The sequence below is a fragment of the Vulpes vulpes genome, chromosome 7, assembly GCF_048418805.1.
Source record: "Vulpes vulpes isolate BD-2025 chromosome 7, VulVul3, whole genome shotgun sequence".
Classification (NCBI taxonomy): Eukaryota; Metazoa; Chordata; class Mammalia; order Carnivora; family Canidae; genus Vulpes; species Vulpes vulpes.
The window spans coordinates 64,058,537-64,079,701 of record NC_132786.1 but is presented as its reverse complement, the minus strand read 5'-3'; the positions used below and the strand labels follow the sequence as shown (position 1 = coordinate 64,079,701).

The following is a 21,165-nucleotide window of genomic DNA, read 5'->3' as shown; positions in this document are numbered from 1 at the left end:
ATGTAACCTCCTTAGAGGCCTCATGGGAAGGTGGGTGATTGTCCGCGGGAAGCGGGAAGAAAGCTCATTACCATATCTGCCATAAAAACCCCTTCACCTTCACACTGTAAAGTACGAACCTTCAGTGAATAAGGTGTTTTAATGGAAACCAATTGAAGCAGAACCTTAAATATCATGAGCTCAAACATCTAGAAATACAAAAGTTCCAAAACAGCATTTTCTTGAAAACGCAGGCTAAAAGCTTAGATATAAGGCAATTTTTAAAGAAATGCATGGGGGGGAAAAAAAAACAAGGAGAGAGATTCAAAAGCAATGAAAACTTCTTAAATGCAGCCGTAGGTCTAGAAGCTCCAAGTCCAGAGATGTTGTGTGGATGGGGGAGTGGATAGAGACAGAGAGATGGGAGAGAAGCCGACCTTAGCTAGAGTCCTAGACTGTTGTGCTTGAACACGTGGCTAGTACTCAACAAAAGCCACGGAGGGAGTTGTGCTTTATTCTCACAATTATCCCCCACCCGCATCCCGAGGAGGGAAAGCGTTTGCAGCGACCTGTGCCTTGGGATGAAGCACCACGCCCACGGGTACCTTGGGGTGTTAATCGGCCCACCGCCCCTGACCACTGGGGCCCATGCCCAGAGCCTCTCCTACCTCTGCAGGTGGGCAGGGCGCTGCTCCACTGGCCGTTGCTCCGACACTGGGCTCGGGAGGCACCCTGCAGCAGGTACCCCGTGTTGCAGGTGAAGTTCACGACGTCATTCAGATTGAACTCACTGCCATTGGTGAATCCGTGGGCGGGGTTCCCAGGGTGGCCACACGTGATGGCTGTGGGGGAAGACAGGTCCTAGTCAGCGTCAGAAAATACCTGGGCCGTCACCCTCCCTTGGGATTCTCATCAGTAGACATATGAGCATGTCAGACGTGTGGGTGGAGAGACTCAAGGCTGTCAGATACGTCACAAGTCGCATGTGTATTTGGAAGAAGGTGAGAAAGAACCGTAAGGTGATCCACTAGTTTTAACTATCATTGTGGAAAATGGTCAACACTGGCAAATGCACTTTCTTCAGAATAATAATTATTCTTACATCACAACAGAACAACAAATAACTCTATAAAAAAGCGGTGAGAAACAAGGGGGTGCTAAAATTCTTATATCAATTATGAATTTTGATTATTCTCCCCTTAGAACACAATAGGCAATTTTGTGAAACCCTGGTTTTGAGACATTATAGGGACTTGGCTGATCATTTAAATTGCGTATGCATACATTATCCCACTATCAATTTAAACATCATGAAATTAGCAAGAACTATGTGTGTCTAGACAGTATTTTCTTTGACAATCCCTATTGTATAATCTTTTGAAATGTAGTGAACTGTCATTAATGTCATGCCCTAAATAACAGCAATACAAATCCCAAAGATATCCTTCCGTGGCCCTTTCCAAAGAATCACATTACAGTCTTGAAAGTAGTGTTTTCCTCCTCATTTATCTTGTCAACAGCTCTTTCTTCTAAGCAAAGCTTTCACCCCTGAACTCTGCATGTTTACCACTGCACCAGCCCAGATAATACCTGTCATTATCCCAGAGCTATATCCACATTTCCTTTGTTTAATTCAAGGGAAAATAAAGAATATACTAGTGCAAAGAAGCCAACTGGTTTAAAACTAAATTTTGCAATAGAGTATGAGAGGTCTTCTAAAAATACGGGTCAATATTTATCTTGGATGGTTTAACACTTGAGGACAATCATATATGGTTTTACCTCTTCTGTTAGGGGAAGAACTGCTTACAAAACTCTATTCGAGATGAAACGATGACAAAAATACAAAACAATACCGAGGATCGGGGCATGAGGCTATTCTGGGGACTCTGCAAAGCCAACCTGCAGACTCAGACTCAGCATCTTTTCCCTCCTATACTTAGGTTCTCTCTCCACCTTGTTGAACCTGTGATGGCATCGGGAACATGAGTGCATGACATCACTTGTCCAGGGACCTGTTTGAGATGAGGTAACGAGCACATGAAGTATGGACAGGAGTCTGGAGGCACTGGGGGAAAACAGAATGGGGAGTGGGTGGGAGAGAGAAGGGGAGGCCGTGCCCTTAGGGCTCTCGGCACAGCTGGGAACACTCCGAGGCTACCCACGTCTGTGCTAAGGCTTCGCACCAGGAGAAGGTGTGACCAGAGCAAGCACCTGCTGGGGTCGTCCACAGTGTACTTACGGACACAGACCGGGGTCTGTCCGGACCATTTGTGGTCCTGCAAGCATATCCGGACGGAAGTTCCAACCAGCCTGAAACCAGGATTGCACTGATAAACCACAGTGTCCCTGTAACTGAATCCGTCTCCACTGATATGACCGTTCACGATTGGATCCGGGGAACCGCAGTGGCCAGCTACAAACATAAGTAAAACCAATAAACTCACTTTGGAGAATTTGTCTTGTATAAAAGTACTGCATTCACACTTTGTTTGCCTTTGCCGTCCAGTGAATAACATCATCAAGTGCCTGGCTTTTGGGGATTTTCCCCACTTATATATATTCTTCTTTGATATGGTGTCTTTCTTTGTGACTTGTTTGTTTTTTTTTTCTCAAAAATTGTGGGTAACGAGTAATATTTCATATAATGAAACTGCTAACAAATATGATTGCTAATGCAATTATTGCCCCATGCATTTCTTTGACTTCTCTTTCTTACTGAGATTTTATGTTATTTATCTTGTTATGGTATTTCCAAATAAAAGCCATAAAAAAGGGAAGAGATGCTCCCGGTTACTACAGACAGGTTTCGTAGCCTATTGAGCCTGGAAGGTAAGGAGAAGGATGGTAATATTTCCAGTGTGAGACAGTAGATCACTAAACTCTTTGTGGAGTTTCAAAGGCAAGATGAATATCAGAAAATATGCTCCCTTTCAAACCTGTGCATCTGGTTAGGTTTGACGCTGTGACTATCTAGGTGGAAGTGGCTCGTGCTGAGCTGAAAGAGGAGGCTAGCATTCAGGGGAGAGGGGTCCTGAAGACAGAGCGACTTAGGAGAAGCAGGATTAGGGGCGTTAGCTGAGGCCCGGGGTCCCTGAGCTCGCACATGAGCAGTGTGCAGAGCGGGAAAAGAAAAGGCGGGACGAAGCAATCTGAGGTTCACACTGAAGGGAGGAGAAAAGCATGGACAGGAAGCAATCTGAACTGAGAAGAGGACTACTCGGCGGACGTGGCGCCAGATGAGCTTCAATGACAGAGAGCGTCCACGTGGAGCAGGAGGCAAGGCCGTGTTCAGTTCTGTGTGAGCAGAAGGATGGAGGGGGATGAGGATCCTCGGCTTGGCTCAACGTCAGTCCGGCTCCTGAGCCTTCTCAGAGGCCCCTCCACGTTCCTTCCTGGAAAATCCAGTTCTAGGAAAACTCTGCTAAGAAGCCCCCACCCTCCATATCTGAGGGGCTCCCCCCACCCATCTCCCAGGTGAGGTCTGCCCACCTGGCCTGCCTTCAGGGACACCCTGCTCGACCGAGTTAGCCAGAAACTGCTCCGCCCTGAAGCTCCCCATTGGAGACCCCCCTCCAGGACCGCACCTGTCCTGGGCTGTCACCCCCACTCCCCATGAAGCATCCAGAGTCCAGCCGCAGCTCTCCCTCCCTGGAAAATCCCACTGCAGTGGCCCTGAGTACAGGCCGCCTTCCCATCCTTATCTAGTGTCCTTGAGCACTTGCTTCCCCCTCTGAAGCACAGGTGCCATGCGGCACAGGGGAACCTTGGGAGGGCGGGCCAGGTGTTTGTCTGTCTCTCCATTCTCCTTTCCACATTCTTGCCTTCCCTTCTGTTCATCCTCCTTCCTCCTCACCTGTCTCCCTTTCCTTCCTCCCTCTCTCCTAATCTCGATCTCTCTCTCTCTCTCATGGAAAGAGTATCTTACTAATCAATACAACATGAAGCGTTAGGAGGACCCGACATGGGACGCCTGAGTGGCTCAGCGGTTGAGCGCCTGACTTCGGCTCAGGGCTTGATCCTGGAGTCCCTGGCTCGAGTCCCACATCGGGCTCCTTGCACGGAGCCTGCTTCTCCCTCTGCCTATGTCTCTGCCTCTTTCTCTGTGTCTCTCATGAATAAATAAATAAAATTTATTAAAAAAAAAAAAAAAGGAGGACCCGACATTACAAGCATCCACGTTACACACGCGTTTTGGATAAACGAGAAAGGCATCCACCGCCAGTTTCTAAATTACCCACCCAAGCCTCAACGTTTCCATGGGGCGGGAGTGACACAGGCTGGAGCACATGCAGAGTATTTTGCTGTAGACTTCCCTTGGCCATTTACTACTCAAACAGAGCACACAGCTGTCAACGCTTTACGCAAAGTAGGCTACCTCCAAGGTCGAGGAAGTTGCAAGCTGTTCCCATGCAACAATTGGAGTACACTTCACCATTCTTTCTGGAAGAATTTAAAATAATAATCTATATTTCTGCTGAAGACAGTGTTCAGCAGCTCTGCATTCTCCTGGGTTTTGAGCTAAGTTTATTATCGGCAAGGTGACTTTGCAGAGCGGAGAGGGAGAAAACCAAATCGATGGCGAGGCATCCCTACTTGAACACCGTTTATAAGAGGTCAGGTCAAAAAAAGTCATGCTGGATTCGGTTGATTCTTTGTTGCCCTGACAGTTCTTTGCATTTGGGCCAGATCGATTAAGTCGATGCTGGCAAGAGGCCAGGTCACCTCCCCCACACCGAGCCTTGATGCACAGGAGGAAGAATGCGCTCTGTGGGCTGGAGAAGGAGCCTCCGAAGCTGTGGATGTTAGCACAGCTTGTGGCCTGGGCTCCACGGCCCTCCCCATCCCAGAGGCTGCCACAGGCACAGTACACTGCTGGGCAGGGGGATGGAGCCAATCTCCAATCCCAGTGACAAGGACTAGTAAGACAGCCAGAGGCGGCCCACAGGCTGGGCACAGAGAGCTCACGAAGGCCAGTCACTTGTGACAGGACCACTTAGAGATCTGCTTTCTAGAAACGTGCACCACAACAACACAACCCGATCTGCAAAGACAGAGTGGGCCACCTACCGCCGGTTGTTGTCCTATATCATGCCAAGTGCTCTGGGGGTTCCTTATGGAGCCTGCCACCACTCCAGCAGGAGGGGGCTCGGGGCCCAGACGGCTCGGTGCTGGAGACGGTGCATCGCAGTGGAAAGCCCACATCATTTACGCGATCTGCTCAGTCTCATCCTTGATTTGGACAGACACCCCTGGCTAGACTCACTTTTGAACCTTAATAAACATTTTCTTTTCAATTGAGTTTTCAGTAAGACTGTAGAGTTTGAGGGTGCACTGTCTCTCTCTTTTTTTTCTTTTTAATTTCTGTTTTTGGAGATATGGCCATTTTATTTATTTATTTTTAAAGATTTTATTTATGTATCCATGAGAGACACAGAGAGAGGCAGAGACACAGGCAGAGGGAGAAGCAGGCTCCATGCAGGGAGCTCCACGCAGGACTCTATCCCGGGGCTCCAGGATCATGTCCTGGGCTGAAGGCAGATGCTCCACCACTGAGCCACCTGGGTGTCCCAAGGCTGCACTGTCTTTTGAAAACCTGGCACAAGGCTCCTCCTAGTAGTCAAGGAGATAACCGTATACTTTCAAAATCAAAGGGTTGGCAGCCATGTGTGGAAATAGCAATTCCTAACAGCGACTCTTTCCTGACACCTGGTCATTTCAGTTCTCTGAGGAACTGGCCTTAAATACAAAAAAGAAAAGAGAGGATGTTTTCCAAAAACACTTCATTTCTGCTCACAGCCTCAAGGGGAGAATCAACAGCATCACCTGTGACTTCCACCTCCTAATTTGAATGCAGACCAGGTGACTTCCCCATCTGAAGCTAAGACAGACCAATATGATTTTCTCTTCTATGACTTTCCAGCCCTCTCTGGGTTCTTTTTTTTTTAAAGATTTTATTTATTTATTCATGAGAGACACAGAGAGAGGCAGAGTCACAGAGGGAGAAGCAGGCTCCATGCAGGGAGCCTGACGCGGGACTTGATCCCAGATCTCCAGGATCAGGCCCTGGGGGGAACGTGGTGCTAAACCGCTGAGCCACCCAGGCTGCCCTGTCGGGTTCTTTTTAAAAACATTCAGAGTCATGAACCAATTATAGGCTATTTACAAATATAGAATATTCACAAAATGTCACTCAGAATATTTATCGAGAAATGTCAACATGATGTAAGAATGCTATGGGGAAAAATACTACATTGGTGAGAATTTGAACTCAGTGTACTCTGAAGTCTCTTTCAAGTGTAAGATTCTATGATTTTATGATAATATTATGTTAAATCCTTTGTGAGATTTCTTTATCCTTAATGTAGCCCCAGTTCTGTTACACACACGCTGTACAAAGTGTGTCTCCGTATCTACCAGGGAATGCTTTGTCACGCCCTTCACACTTCGGTCCAGTGGCTAAAATCTGTCACTCATCGAATACCTGTGCAAGTGAACGGAAATAAAGCAACTTCGCAGTTGGCGGTGATGTCCGTTCCACTGCCAAAGTGTATCCAAACCCATTGCCTGCTAGGCAGGCGACTTTCAACTACTTGACGATAATCCCATGATGGTTTCCTACTGGTCTGCAGTGTTCTAGGGGCTTGAGATTACACAGAGGTTAAGGTGCAACCAGGTAGAGAATGAAAAAGAGATGTGTAGGTAGGACACAGAAGGGACTGGACTGAGGAGGGTGGGCCCCTCGTGGGATGGGGAGCAGGGCGGGACACGTCACCAATAGTCGGCATTGGGAAGCCTGACGCAGGCAACGTTTAAGGCCTGAAGGTTGTGCAATCACTAGCCAGGTAAACGTGGTAGAACGGCAGACTGTAGTTGCTGAAATGAGAAATTTTATTTGTTTTATAGTCTCAAAGTAGGAAGACTATGGAGTTACGTGACCACATTGCCCATTTACTACAAGGGTATCCACCTTCATCCTTCTCAGCTTATGAACTGGACGTATCGTGCTTTACTTCACCTGCCACGTGGCAGGATGGTTTTAGTTATTCCAGGCCCATTAAGTATGAACAATAGCAAAGGATAAGGGAATCTACTACCTACAAAATATAAAAAAAGAAATTGGGATGAGGGCAGCCCCACACACTTGAACACAAAATACCAACTCATTAAAACAATGCGATCGTACTGGAAGCCCTATGCCAGGACCCAAGGTTCCACGTTTTTGTTAGTTCCTTTGTTTTTTGTCAACATTTGGTTTCAGCTTAAACACAGGTCATGAAATGTATTTTGCAGGCAACCCTGCGGCCAATATAGTGACTCCAGGAAGTCAGTTCTTGAGAAGTGAATGCTTTCAGTAAAGTGTGGAAAGAAAATCCTCGGAGTGATCAGTGTGGGCCTGCTTTATTTCTGTATCAATCCTGCTAATGGGTTTAGTAATCTGCCACTAAGCTGAACCTGATAGCACGGATTGGCGATGGGCTGAGGAGCTAAGCAGAAAGCCAAACAATTGCAATTCCGTATGATTTTTAATTCAACAGATAGATAGGTTTAAAGGCACATCCTATAGGCATTGCCAAATTTCCTTGGACTTGAAATGTGAATTAGCCATTCTATTTCTCCCATGTTTCTGGAACTCTACATCTGCTCCACGTGCAGAATAGGTAGGACTCAGTCATGGGAAATTCACCAACTCCCAAAATTGACTTCGAATCCATGGCAGAGTCAAGAATTCAACGCCAGGCTGGGCATTGCCTGGTTCTGCTCAGACGATTCACGGTATTCCACATGCTAGACCATAAAATCTATCATTTGAATCGGGCTAAAAAGACAAACTGAACAATGGACTAGGAGTGAGATTTCACTTGTCCTGTACAAGAAGGAGCCAGGTCATAGGAATCTGGAAGGTCCACCTTCTTTGCCAAGTGATCTCATTTAATCATAAGCTTTGGAAATTGCTGACTTACAAGTCATTTATGCTATTCTCTATGTAATGAAAGCTGTATTATTGTTATCATTTATGAACTGTTATATATTTTGGTTATAAGGCCCCAAAATTTAAAAAAGGGGGAGATTTCTTTTAATAATCTTTCTCTAAAGTTGGGTCAGGAGGGATAACATCTACCAAAAATAATAATAATAATAATAATAATAATAATAATAATAATAACTAAAACAGAGATTGGAAGCAAGGTTAACTGAAAGCTTCCCAGTTGACTTCCACAGCAAACAAGGTGGGGACAAGCATTTCCATTCACCCAGAGGGCTGGGTTGGCTTCCTGGTGTCCCCCTCGGTCAAGGGTTCCCTGAAAACTGTGCCAGGCACAGGAGTCCATGGTTAGAAGTGGCCACACTCCCTGGGGAGCCCAGGTTGCTGTCTGAGGTCTTGGGGGCCAGCACCAGGGACCAGGCAGGTCAGCAATGCAGCTTTACCCACTACCCCAGGGCCACGGCAGGACCAGCCCCCCCCCAAGCAGCTGTTTCTAGGCCCATCTAAATTGCACATGTTAGCAGGTCTGGTCCCACACTTCTGCGAGGACGGAGGTCATTTCCTGAGTTTGTTTCTGCTAGGGTGGATATTCTGAACACTCATCCATGAGTGAACTGGGTTCCTTCAGTAGGTGTAAGCATTCTATCCACACTTTCTGAAATGTGTATATGCAGCCGGATTTTAGAGCAGGGACCTTACCCACCCATAGGATGTGAGCAATGTTTGACTTCCTTTCATGTTTCACTATTTGTTGCTCATCTGGAATGAGCAACACGGTCTACGGCCTCCTGAGAACACACTGGTGACTTCCAAGTGACCGGCCCAGGGTGTCAGACGTCAGTTGGCAGATTTACCTTAATATTACAACACGTGCAAACACTGAACCTTTTCAACTTTCAAGTCCTCTCGGGTAAGGTATGTTAGAGTCTTTTACAACTACACACACTCGTGCAATTTTAGAAGTGAATTCTGTGATGTGGAAATTTTACTTAGTTCCATTTTTTTCCACTTATTCCATAAAAACCCACTGTACCAGTAGAAATGTTGGACACCAGGGGCACTTGGGTGGCTCAACCAGCTAAGCATCTGACTCTTGATCTGGCTCAGGTCATGATCTCAGGATTGTGTGACAGATCCCCAGGTCAGCTCCACACTGGGCAAGGAGTCTTCTTGGGGTTCTCTCTCTCCTGCTCCCTCTGCCCCTCCAACCACACCCACCTCCCATTCTTTCTCTTTCTGTCTCTCTCAAAAAAAAAAAAAAAGAAAAGAAGAAAAGAAAAGAAAAGAAAAGAAATAAATAAATGTTGGACACAGCATCTCCCATGGTATAGCTGTGCCCTATAGGTATTGCCCTATAGGCAACACAGACCAGGAGCCCTGTGTCCTTTGGTGTGGAGCCAGTGATTAATAAGAACTATGTAATTGGCTCTTTCTCCTCCCATAAGGTCACATTCTCTCTCTCTCTCTCTCTCTCTCACACACACACACACACACACACACACACACACACAATCTCCCCCCGCCCTTAGAGCTCACCACTGCAAGGTCACCTTTCCACTGTGTCGGTTTGTATCCATATAAATTCTAATATTGACCTGGGGATTAAAACTGAATACATTCATACATTTTTAGAAAATCTACAAACCAAATTGCAACCTTAGTGTTTGCTTGGTGACTATTGGTACATATTGCTGGACATAAAATAATAATCATCACAAATGGCCAGTGCCTGTGTAAGAATCGGACATGCAATTTGGTTCACTCTGTCCATGCTGGGCATGAACACTAGTTTCCAGAGCCAGTGGATCCCAAAAGCCAATTTACAAACTCTTCTTGAGTATTAACAGTCCCAAAATGTCACGGCTCAGATCCACTTATATGCAGGAGAAACCTGTTGGCATTAAATACCACTGGATGGAAGCACTTAAATCATAAGATCTGCACATACTAAAGGAACACATCTGAATACTGACAGAGTTAATGTTATCTCCTGCAAGCAGGCTTTCTAGGGGCCGGGCTCAGCCACTTGGCCTAAACCAGAGAGAATGTGGTGCCGTGGACACAGCACACAAAGATTCCCCGTGATGTGAGTGCGGCACTTGCGTCAGCCCCTCAAAGGAGGGCCCCGTGCTCCCCACAAAATGCGCTGCTATCTAGTCTTTCTTGACATATCTTATTCAAGGACAATTATTTTAAGCCATATTTAATATAAACATGATTTCAGGATTTGGGTAGTCTCTGGGCCTTTCAGAAAGCCTTCATCTTTCCCGTTTCCTGTGGTTTCCCAAAGAATCACACTATCACTTCCCCCATGCCTGAAATTTCCTCCCCAAACTTGTCTGCCTGTGACACATCTTTGTGCCCCTCCTAACTCAGCCCAAATCTGCCCTCTGCCAACAAACCCTAAAGGAATCAATGCTCATCTATGTGCACCTCAAAGATCTCTGATACTCCGGGTTTCCCTGTGATGGGAGAGTATTTCTCCTACCATTCACTTACAATATCCAGACTCCTAGTTTTTTTTTTTTTCTGTTTTGTCCTGTTGTGAATTCAGCAAATAGAAACCTCTTGTCCTCACCTGTTTATACCCATCATTAGATGGTGAGTTCCGAGGACAGTATCTTTCCTATGCACCGGAATCAAGCCTGTCCCCCACCTGGAGGAGGTGTCTTGATGAGTAGAGGGCCCCTTTCCCACGAGCATGTTGCCATGTGAGTGCTTCCCCAGCAGGTGAACGTAACTTCCTGTGGCATCCAGGCCACCTCCCGCACCGCTCTGCATCTTGGCTTCTTGGGTGAATTTGTGCCATTTCTGCTTGCTGAAATTGCACCTGTTCCTCAAAGTGGCTTCCCCCATAGCCCTTCCTCTACCAGCCTCTCACTCCTGCCCCGGCTTTCTCTCTTTTGTGATTCATTAATCCCAACTTTTTATTAAAGGCACTATTTATTCCTCTGATTATAAATTCCTGAAAAAGTAGACCTGCATCCTATTAACCTTTACATCCTATGCCATATTTCCTGAGGAATTAAATGAGTATCATTAGATAATATTCAGAAATATAGACAGAAGTGCTTGTGGCTGGGGAGAGTATCGTGACATTTATCTCCCAGCCACCGATGATGCATACAGAACATGTGAAGGTTAGCATGGGCTGTTTCCAAATATTTTACCTTCCCTGGTATCATACCACCTAAAATTTACACGGAAGATTGTATAGCAAAGATCAGGGGTTGGGGCGGCGCATACATTTCTTACTCTAATACCATCTTTCTGCTGTAATGTAAGCATCGCCATAATCGGCTGTTCAAATGCTTTACATGGATCTATCATAAAATACCAGGCGTTTGAAGAATATTTTCCAATTTTATTCCCTAAGAACTATGAAAAAATACGGCTTAACTGCATTATTTTGAATCATGTCACCTAGCCATTTTAGCCACATGAATGTCACCATGATATTACACGCGCAAAAGAATTCATCTCCTCGGAGGTCATCATAGTACGGCAAAGGCAAAGTTATTCCAAATACTGGCAAAACAATCTAATAAAAAAAAAGATCATGTTCTTTGCATGAGAGACATCTCAATCTATCGCTGACATCTCAAATACTACACGTTAAAGAGGAGGCAAAGTGGGGGAGATGAGGCCTTGCTATGTGTGAAAAAGTCTAAATGGTACAAATGTTATCAAAGGACGGATGTCGGTTTCTCCAGCAGGAGGGCTGGGTTACAAATGCACCACCTCAGCCGGTCTGCGTGCTCTCTGCTGGGTTCAGTGTGAACTACCACAGAGCAGATAAACAGAAGAGAATAATCATGCGAGCGTGGGGATCATAAAACTTCCCTGATGGATTAGAAGGTACCTGATGAATTGATACGGGGTCGGTATTCTCGGGGCTGGATTCTCCAGGCCAGGGAGGCACGTAGAACTGCACAGGCGGTAAATGAGAACAAGTCCTCGGTAATGAGCTGAACCTGGGGAGACCTGGGGAGGCCCCAGTAGCAAGGCAAGGATGCTAGTGCTGAGTAGGTGTGGGCCGAGCTTTATGACAATGGTACTCCGGGGCCCACAGGCTTCACTTTGCCTGGGGCCGAGCCACCGTGATGCCCACACACAGGGTGGTCCAGCCCCCCCCCCCCGGGACGTACAGACCACCCTCCCTCTCCTCGAACACGCTCTCCTGCAGGTACAGGCTCCAGCTTCCCACTGTCCGAGCGCCCAGCCACGTCCGCTGCAGCGACCGTCAGAGCAATCTGACACCATCTTCCCTGCTGGAAATCACTGGAGACAACCACAGTGCTACCACTGGAAATAGGGTCCCGCATTCCACAGGAAATAGAAGCAACATCTCAGGCAAACATTTTTTTGTTTTTTGTTTTTGTTTTTTTTTTCCCCAGCAACCATGAAAATCAACAAGATACCATCAAAGTATTTCACCTTATAATGAAAAGCATCCAGGATGTGAAATCAGGGAGGCTCAAAGGCTAAAGGAATCCTATGGAAAAACCTACCGAGCAGGCAACTGCCCTCTGTGTGAGCTCCACGTTGCATTTTGGGGCAGATCAAACAGGTGAAAAAAATGGTTAAAGGGAAGGGACTTCTTATATGTAGTCTGAAAACTATTTTTCTGCACAGTGTCTGCAAACAGACAGATGAAAGACACATCACTAATGTCGTTAGCATCACTGGCCTTGCCTTTGGTACATTTATTTAATTTATTTTATTTTTCTTTCTTTTCTTTTCTTTTCTTTTCTTTTCTTTTCTTTTCTTTTCTTTTCTTTTCTTTTTTTCTTTTCTTTTCTTCTTTTCTTCCCCTGTCTACCCATTGAGGCCTGGTTAAAACTTAGAGATCTCAATACAGGTTCTGATGGTTGCCACTACCCATCAATCACAGCTGACACTTGCATATAAAACAATTTACCAAAATTGGTGTATTCCATCTTTCATTTTATAACATTTAAAATATTTGAAAATAGTTGTTAGGCACTTCCAAACTTTTCTCTCCACCATACTGATGATCACAAGTCTCCAAACATTCCTCAACTATCGTGGTTACCGGATCCTTCACCCCAGCATATGCCACTTCATCGTCACCCACTTAAATTATTTCACCAAAGTGAAGCCATTGTTCTGGGCGTGGGCTTCCTAGACTAACGAAGAGGTGGGTCCTGTTCACGAGGTCTGGGCACCATCAGCTCAGGGTGCCAGTGCACAGATGAGCCTTCTGTTGTCCAAAACACCAAGCCCTTCCACCTGCCCTAGGATTTCATAATTTTCTCCTTATCATGTACATTGGGAGGTATTTTATTTTTCATTCTGGGTGAAATTTTCCATCAATCCCATAATTTTTGTATTTGTGTTGTTTATCATTCAAATTGTAAAGATCATGAATCTGTTGTTAAATGTTCTCACTCTTTCAGCTGGTATTATTATGTCCCTACCAAATATGTGAAAAGAAGTCTTAGGATGGTCTAGAATGAGGAAGGAAACCATTTACCCAGAAGCTTTCTTTCTGGGGCACCTGGGGGGCTCAGCAGTTGAGCGTCTGCCTTCAGCTCACAGTGTGACCCCGGGGTCCTGGGATCGAGTCCCACATTGGGCTCCCTGCATGGAGCCTGCTTCTCCCTCTGCCTGGGTCTCTGCCTCTCTGTCTCTCTGTCTCTCTGTCTCTCTCTGTCTATCATGAATGAATAAATAAAATCTTAAAAAAAAAAAAAAACAGAAAAGAAACCTTCTTTCCGATCACGTCAACTGAATAATCGACATCATCGTCGGTAGCCCCACCGGCAGTTGTGAAAAGACAACATATAGGCCACGTTACACTTTCTTGACTGTAGGAGTTAACATAGAAAATTCTGATCTTGCTGAGAATTTAGAAGCACCATTTCTAAAGAGGATTTTTAAACATCACCTAAGAGCAATGGCAAAGATGGATCCAGACTCATATTAGCTCTTCATAAACATGCATCACCAAAGATCTTACACGTAATAGTTGGTTTTCAGCTCTGTATTATCAAACTATTAGATCCAAAGTTTCTGCCAGCTTGCTTCTTTCCTTTTTGTGTAAAAAAATCACACCAGACACTTACCTAACTCTGCAGAGCTTCCTGTTAGTAACGTCCCGCGGGGGCACTGCCAGTGACTTGGCCTCCTCCTCCTGGGTCTCCTCAGCCACATCACTGAAACCCTATAATTCTCTTGGACAGACTCCTTTTCTCTCCTGGGATCCCGATTTCTACTATAAAAGCATGCTCCGCCCTCTGCACACCATAATTCTTGACGCGGAAGAAGGAATGAAGAGGCGGCCGAGCCTGTTTCCTTTAGGCCACACGCTATTTTGATACCAACCACAATGAGTGAATTTGGTTCTTATTTCAAACATAATTTCTGCACGGTCCTTACGTTTTCATGGCCCTGAATCTTTTCATTGCTCCCTGCTCATGGCGGATCTGCCCTTCGCATCACAGACCTTCATCTGTATTCCATTTGCTTAGTACATCCTAGAGTAGTCGCTTTGCTGGCAAATTGAGTTTCTTGCAAAACAGCTCGTGTAACTGTCTCTGTTTCTTGGGTAGCTTCCCATTTGCTCCTCAACGGCATAATTTGTTCTCAAAGTTAAAGTTTTGGGAGGTTGTTCTGTTTAGGGGATGCCTCCTTTTTAAAGTTGAAGCCATGGGATAATGTCAATTATTTTCTGGATTTTTTTTTTTTTTTGGAAAATATTCTTAGTGACTGCCTCTGCCTCCATTCTCATTATAAGTCATTTTTTTTCCCTCCAGCACCATGCAGTCTACTCTAATAGTGTCCAGAAGAACCTGAAGGTCACCCAATGTCATTCAGTGTGGTAAAAATCCAGATTTTCTGGAGATCCTGACCATGAAAATAGACAAAGGAATAATTCAAATGACAAGAAATAGAAGGAAAATACTGCCAAGTCTGGTAAGCAAGAAGTCTGGGAGCAGCACAGAATGAAGGACAAGGTTAGCCACGTGTAACTACTAAGGCACAAACCCCATTTGATGGCATGTGCTTTGGGGTAAGGTCTAGTGCAGCACCTGCGCTCATTTCACTTCTAGTTAAATATCTCATTGGCCAGAACTAACAGCATCTTACACAGCCTCTTTTATCCTATCTTGCTTTTGAGAAATATAATCATCGGCAAAATAACACAAAACTTGCTCAGATACACTAGTTACATACCCCAAAGTTAAGAAGCCTGTGTTCTATGGTCAAATTGCCTGGGTTTCCATTCAGTTTGTGATGCCAGTGATTTTACAATGTTAGACAAATTCCTAAATTGTTCTAAGTTATTTCTTACTGATGAATGGGAGTGATAAGCACTTCCCATATTTTCTAATGAAGATTCAGTAAAATGGAAAAATGCCTTGTATATTTTTCATTATCACTAAACAATATCATTCAAATTATTATATTCAAATAAGGCATCTAGGTAACATTCAGACTATGGTGGTATCAGCTATCTACTTTATCCAGTACCCGCGCCAGGTTAAGGATTGGAGCCTCTCTTGCCTTCATCCACTAGGCCACTGTAGGATTTTCTCTAGCATTGAGTTTACCTCTGTTCTCCTGTGTGTTTACCTTAGCTGTGTCTCTATGGGTCCCCCGGACATAGGGTCCTACGAGTTACTCTCTATTATCTACACATCACACTCTATTATTCAGGAGAGGAGATGCCTTTCATTGCCATAGTCCATGCACAGGCAAGCCTCATTTTATCGTGCTTTGCAGATATTGCATGTTTATAAAAATGAAGGTGTGACAACCCTGCACTGGCAGGTACTTTGGTGCCATTTTTTTTTTCCAACAGATTTGCTCACTTCATGTCTCTATGTATCATTTTGGTAATTATAATATTTAAAAACTTTTCATTAGTATTAGAATTGTTACGGTGATCTGCGATGGATGATCCTCGCTGTTACTGTTGTAACGGACCTGGAGCACCACCAGCCGTGCCCATACGAGACTGTGAGCTTCCGTCATACGTGTTGTGTGTGTTCTGAACGCTCTACTGACCAGCCATTCCCCTGTCTCACCCCCTCTCCTCCAGCTTTCCTACTCCCTCAGATAGAACGATATTAGAATTTGGGGAATTAATAGCCCTGTAATGAGCTCTAAGGTTTCAAGTGACAGAGTCACACATCTCTCACTTTAAATCAAAACCTAGAAATGACTAAGATTACTGAGGAGGGCATGGTGAAAACCTTGACAGGCCAAAAACAAGGCCTCTTGTGCCAAAATGGCTAGCCAAGTTGTGAGGGTGAAGGAAAAATCCTCAAAGAAAATTAAAAATGCTGCTCCAATGAGCACACAGATAATAATAAAGTGAAACAGCCTTATTATTGCTGATACAGAGAAAGTTTGAGTAGTCTGAATAGAAGAATAAATCAGCCACAACATTCCCTTACGCCAAAATTTAGTCTAGAACAAGGTCTGAGCTCTCAGTTCTGGGACGGCTGGGAGAGGGCAGGAGGCTGTAAGAAACATCTGAAGCAGCAGAGGCTGGTTAGCGGGTTTGAGGGAAGAAGCCTCTTCCACCACGTGAAAGCACAGGTGAAGCAGCAGGGGCTGATGGAGAAGCTGCAGCAGGTCCTCCGGAAGACCCGGCTCAAGAGTTCAGGAAGGTGGAGGCTACACTCAACCCCAGATCTTCAGTGTAGACCCCACAGCCTTCTGTTGGAAGAAGATGCCATCTGGGACTTTCACAGCCGGACAGAAGTCAGAGCCTGGCTTCAAAGCTGCGAAGGACAGGTGCGGACTCTCCTGCGAGGGGCTAATGCAGCTGGGGACTGCAGATGGGAGCCAGGGCCCACCCACCATTCTGAACGTCCGAGGGCCCTTCGGAATGATGCCACATCTACTCTGCCCGTGCCCCATACATGGAACAACACGGACTGGGTGGCGGGACATCTGTTTACAACGCACTTCGCTGAATACGAAACCCACTGCGGAGATCAAATGCTCCGAGAAAAGGATTTCTTTCAAAATACCGCTGCTCACTGACCATGCACCTGGTCACCCAAGGGCTCTGAGGGAGACGGACACTGAGATTAACGTGGTTTTCATGTCTGCTAATGCAGCATCCATCGTGCAGCCCGTGGATCAAGGAATCATCTCAACTTTCAAGTCTTATGACTAAAGAAATGCATTTCATAAGGCTACAGCTGCCACAGATGATGACTCCTCTCATGGATCTGGGCAAAGTAAACTGAAAACCTTCCAGAAAGGACTTGCCATTCTAGATGCCATTAAGAACACCCACGATTCATAGGAAAGGGGTCTAAATATCAACAGAAACTGAAGTTTGGAAGAAACAGATTCCAGCCCTCATGGAGGACTCTGGGGGTCCAAGATTTCCTGGAGGAAGTCACTGCCCATGGGGTCGAAGGAGCCAGAGAATGAGAATTAGAAGTGGATCCTGAAGATGAGATTGCCTTGCTGTGCTCTCACGATCAAACTTGAACTTATAGATAAGGAGCTGCTTCTTAGGGATGAGCGAAGCAAGTGGCTTCCTGAGATGTGATCCACTCCTGCAGAGGATGCTGCGAAGATTGTTGGAATGACAACAAAGGATTTAAAACATCACATAAACTTAGTTGATAAAGCAGCCCCGGGGCTTGGGAGGATTGACTCCACTTTGGAAGTTCTACTGGGAATAAAACGCCATCAAACAGCCTTGCATACCACAGAGACACTGTGGAAGAAGAGTCAATCAGTGCAGCAAAGGTCAGTGTCGTCTTATTTTTAGAGATTGCCACAGCCTCCCCAACGCAAGCACTCACCACCCTGATCAGCTGGCAGCCGTGAAACCTGAAGCAAGACCCTCCACGAACAAAAAGATTACAACTCACTGAAAGCTCAGGTGGTGGTTAGCAGCTTTGGGCAATAAACTCCTTTTGACTTAAGACATACACATCTCTCAGACAATGCTACTGCACATTAATAGACCACATTATCGTGTAAACATGACTTTTATATGCACTGGGAAACCAAAAAAGTCATTGGACTCACTTTATGGCAACATTTGCTTTATTGTGTTTTAGAACCAAATCCACAATCTCCCCAAGGTACGCCTGTATTAGGAATTAAACTTTCACGTCTCAGTGGTCGCTGTGAAACTGTATCTACTGACTTCTGAAATCTTTATGCTAAATTTATTACCCATTCTTTACTCATTGGTTTATAAACATATGTGGCTATGTGTCACGTCTAATTCTTTTTTAATAGTTTTTCTTTCATATCCTCTGCCTCTTCCAATGTTATTATTCTTTATATTTTAGATCCAGGTTCTGCAATAGTAATGCTTTATGCATTATTGTCCAGACACGTTTCTTCCTCTTTATTTTCAATTTAAACTCCTTCTGAACACTCCCCTTCCCCAAAGCCTCTAAGACATACTGCATCACACTGAAGCCATACTTCTGGGCACGTTGGCCCAGCCATCCAAGCAACATGTTACTCAATGTTTCTTTCTCTCTCTCTCTCTCTCTGTCTCTCTCCCTCCCTTTTTAAAATAATTTATTTATTTATTAATGAGAGACACAGAGAGAGGCAGAGACATAGACAGAGGGAGAAGCAGGCTCCATACATGGAGCCCAATGCAGGACTTGACCTTGGGTCTCCAGGATCACACTCTGGGCCAAAGGCAGGTGCTTAACCACTGAACCACCCAGGTGTCTCTTGCTCAACGTTTCTACTTCAAAGTCCTACTTTTAGTCAGAAGACACCACAGAAAAGGTGAAGGCTTACTTGGGATCAGTAAGACCCCAGCAGACCCCATGATAGAGTAGCTATAGAAATTGGACGTGCCACTCAAACCCCCTGAGGCCACAATAACTCTCCTACCTAAAGAGACTACTCAGCAGCACAAACCTAATCAAATGTAGGTTGTCATTGCTTTCCATCATCACGAGCATAGCAGAGACGCAAGTTTCTTAGATCACCTGGTTCCCCTCTGTAGTGTTTACTGACATGAACAGAGAAGACCTACCCCAAAGCAGCGCTGCCTTCAGAAGAGTGGTCCCCTTTAACCAGACATCTCATAAGAAAGTTTGGGAAAGCACAGACAGTCTCACCCTCAACGCAAAGCCCACACATAGTCCGAGGAAGTTCTGCAGTCTATGGAAACCTGTACTGACCAGGCTCACCAAGAATGCGTGTAGACACACATGTAGTACGTGAGCGGCTTTCACGTCCGGATGACAGTGATTTCAAGAAAGCAGGTGCCATTCCATGGATAAGAGGGAGCAACACTTTTTGGCCATTGATTTTCTCCAGAATTACTACTTTAGTTTCATTTTCTCTGTTTCCACCCCCCCACCCCGTTCTCCTAAGTATTTTTTCAAATTATCTCAAGTAATAAGAATAGATTTTTACTATTAAAAATTTACTGGTCCTGGCTTCATTCCTGAAGTGATTTCCAGCTGACAGAGAGTCAGAGGCTTAAACTTTCCAGGTTCTATGGCTTTCGAGTGATTACAAAATTATTGAGATCCCAGAAAGAGGTCAAAGGATGCAAGGCACTTGACATGTTTTTCAAATTACTCGGAGATCTACAGGAGCATTATGAATCAAGATACCTTACGCTGCCCATCCAACAGCTTCCTCATGTCTATTCACAAGATTTTTCTCAATGAAAAAAATTTTTCAATTCAATTCTTAAAAAATATCATGCAGAAAATTTACGCCTTGGGTGCAAGGGAAGAACAAATCACTGTACACACATTCCATTGAAGTAACTCATTGTACTTATGTTGATAGATCTTATTCTCTTCCACTTACTGACGCAATTTAAAAAGTTGTAAAAGATAAAGTCTGTAATATATCTGAATATCATTTGTGTGTGTGTGTGTGTTCTAGAATCATGATGCATTAAGTGCAGTGATAGCCTCAGCACTCTGTAAAATAGTTAAGTCACTAAAGGCGGTATGTGACTTTCATTTATTGGTCAGATTAAAAAAATAATCCCTTCAGATACTTATGGAAGAAGTCCTAGTGTGAAGTGGACCCGAGGTAGGATTTAGTAGCTCTGCAGGAGCATTTATAACAAAAAGTGTTACACTTTGCCCAACTGGACTGTATTTTTAGGGCTCACATGAATGAAATAAATGCCAGATGATAGATGAATTTACCCAGACATCGAGTTTCCGTGCCACTCCAGAGTCCGTTTGCCAAGCACTCTCTGACGTGAGACCCCACAAGGGTGTAGCCCGTGTTGCACGTAAATATGGCCGTGGCTCCGTAAACCGTCAGTGTGCCAATCTTGTTACCATTTGGGGGAAAGGAGAGGCTTCCGCATGAGATCACTGGAAGGAAACAAAAAGTGCAGATTATTCTTTTGCTTAAAAATGACAAAATCTGCAGTCTTGATGTTTATTAGGGGCAGAGGTCTGCTTAGGGTTAGGTAGGTCAACCACACAGGAAGCTTAATTTTCCTTCACCTACACTTGAGAATGTGAGCATGCAGAGCAGATTCCAAAACCATGTGGTGTGTAGACATAATCATACAAGCAGGCTTGTCAAAGGCACGGGCTGCCTGCCCACGCGCCTGTGTGCATCAACCATGAGAATCACATGGCCATCATCGGACACGGGTGTGGCCAGGAGGAATTAAGGAATAGGAGTGGTCTTCTGTGAGTCAATTAGCTGCCACACAAAACTGAGGAGGATGCCTTCAATGGAAGGCCTGAGTTCATTGTTGCTTTCAATGACCTACATGCTTCCCTGGGATCCCACACTCCATATAAATGCTGACTATGTGGGACATGTGGAGCCTTTCTGAAAATAAAAAAAATAGAAAATCCAGGCCTTCAGTGGTTGCAGCTGGGGAAACTGCATGTCCCCTGCATACACCTGTTTTCCCAGCATGATCATTAACAGAGTCCACTTTCAACCACAACTTGACTCTAGTTGGGGAGATATAGTCGTTGATTGCATTCATTATTGCTACTCATTATTGCAACACTCAACTCCCTGCTCTCCAAACCCAGAAATGTTTGAGCACAGAAAGTCTATGGAATCTCAGAAAGAAAGAAGAAGAAACTGTAAAGTCATCATGGCCGACTGCTTTGCAGAGACTTACGTGTTTGAAGGCTATTCTAAGAAGACGGTGAAGGAGTTCTTGCCACACTAAGTGTGCTATCATGCACAAGGGGCTCAGGGCAAAGGTGGTAAGTAGCTAA

At 45.0% G+C, this 21,165-nt stretch overlaps 1 protein-coding gene across 2 annotated transcripts in view; it reads right to left on the bottom strand.

Annotated features, from left to right (window-relative positions):
• Window positions 1-21,165, bottom strand: part of CSMD1 (CUB and Sushi multiple domains 1) — a 1,871,666-nt gene that overhangs the window by 54,960 nt on the left and 1,795,541 nt on the right. For both annotated transcript variants that reach the window (XM_072763911.1, XM_072763912.1), the window contains exons 52-54: window positions 20,116-20,289; window positions 2,222-2,395; window positions 648-821 (exon numbers count right to left, since the gene is read on the bottom strand). In XM_072763911.1, the coding sequence (XP_072620012.1) occupies window positions 648-821; window positions 2,222-2,395; window positions 20,116-20,289 (522 nt within the window). The remainder of the gene's footprint in view (window positions 1-647; window positions 822-2,221; window positions 2,396-20,115; window positions 20,290-21,165) is intronic.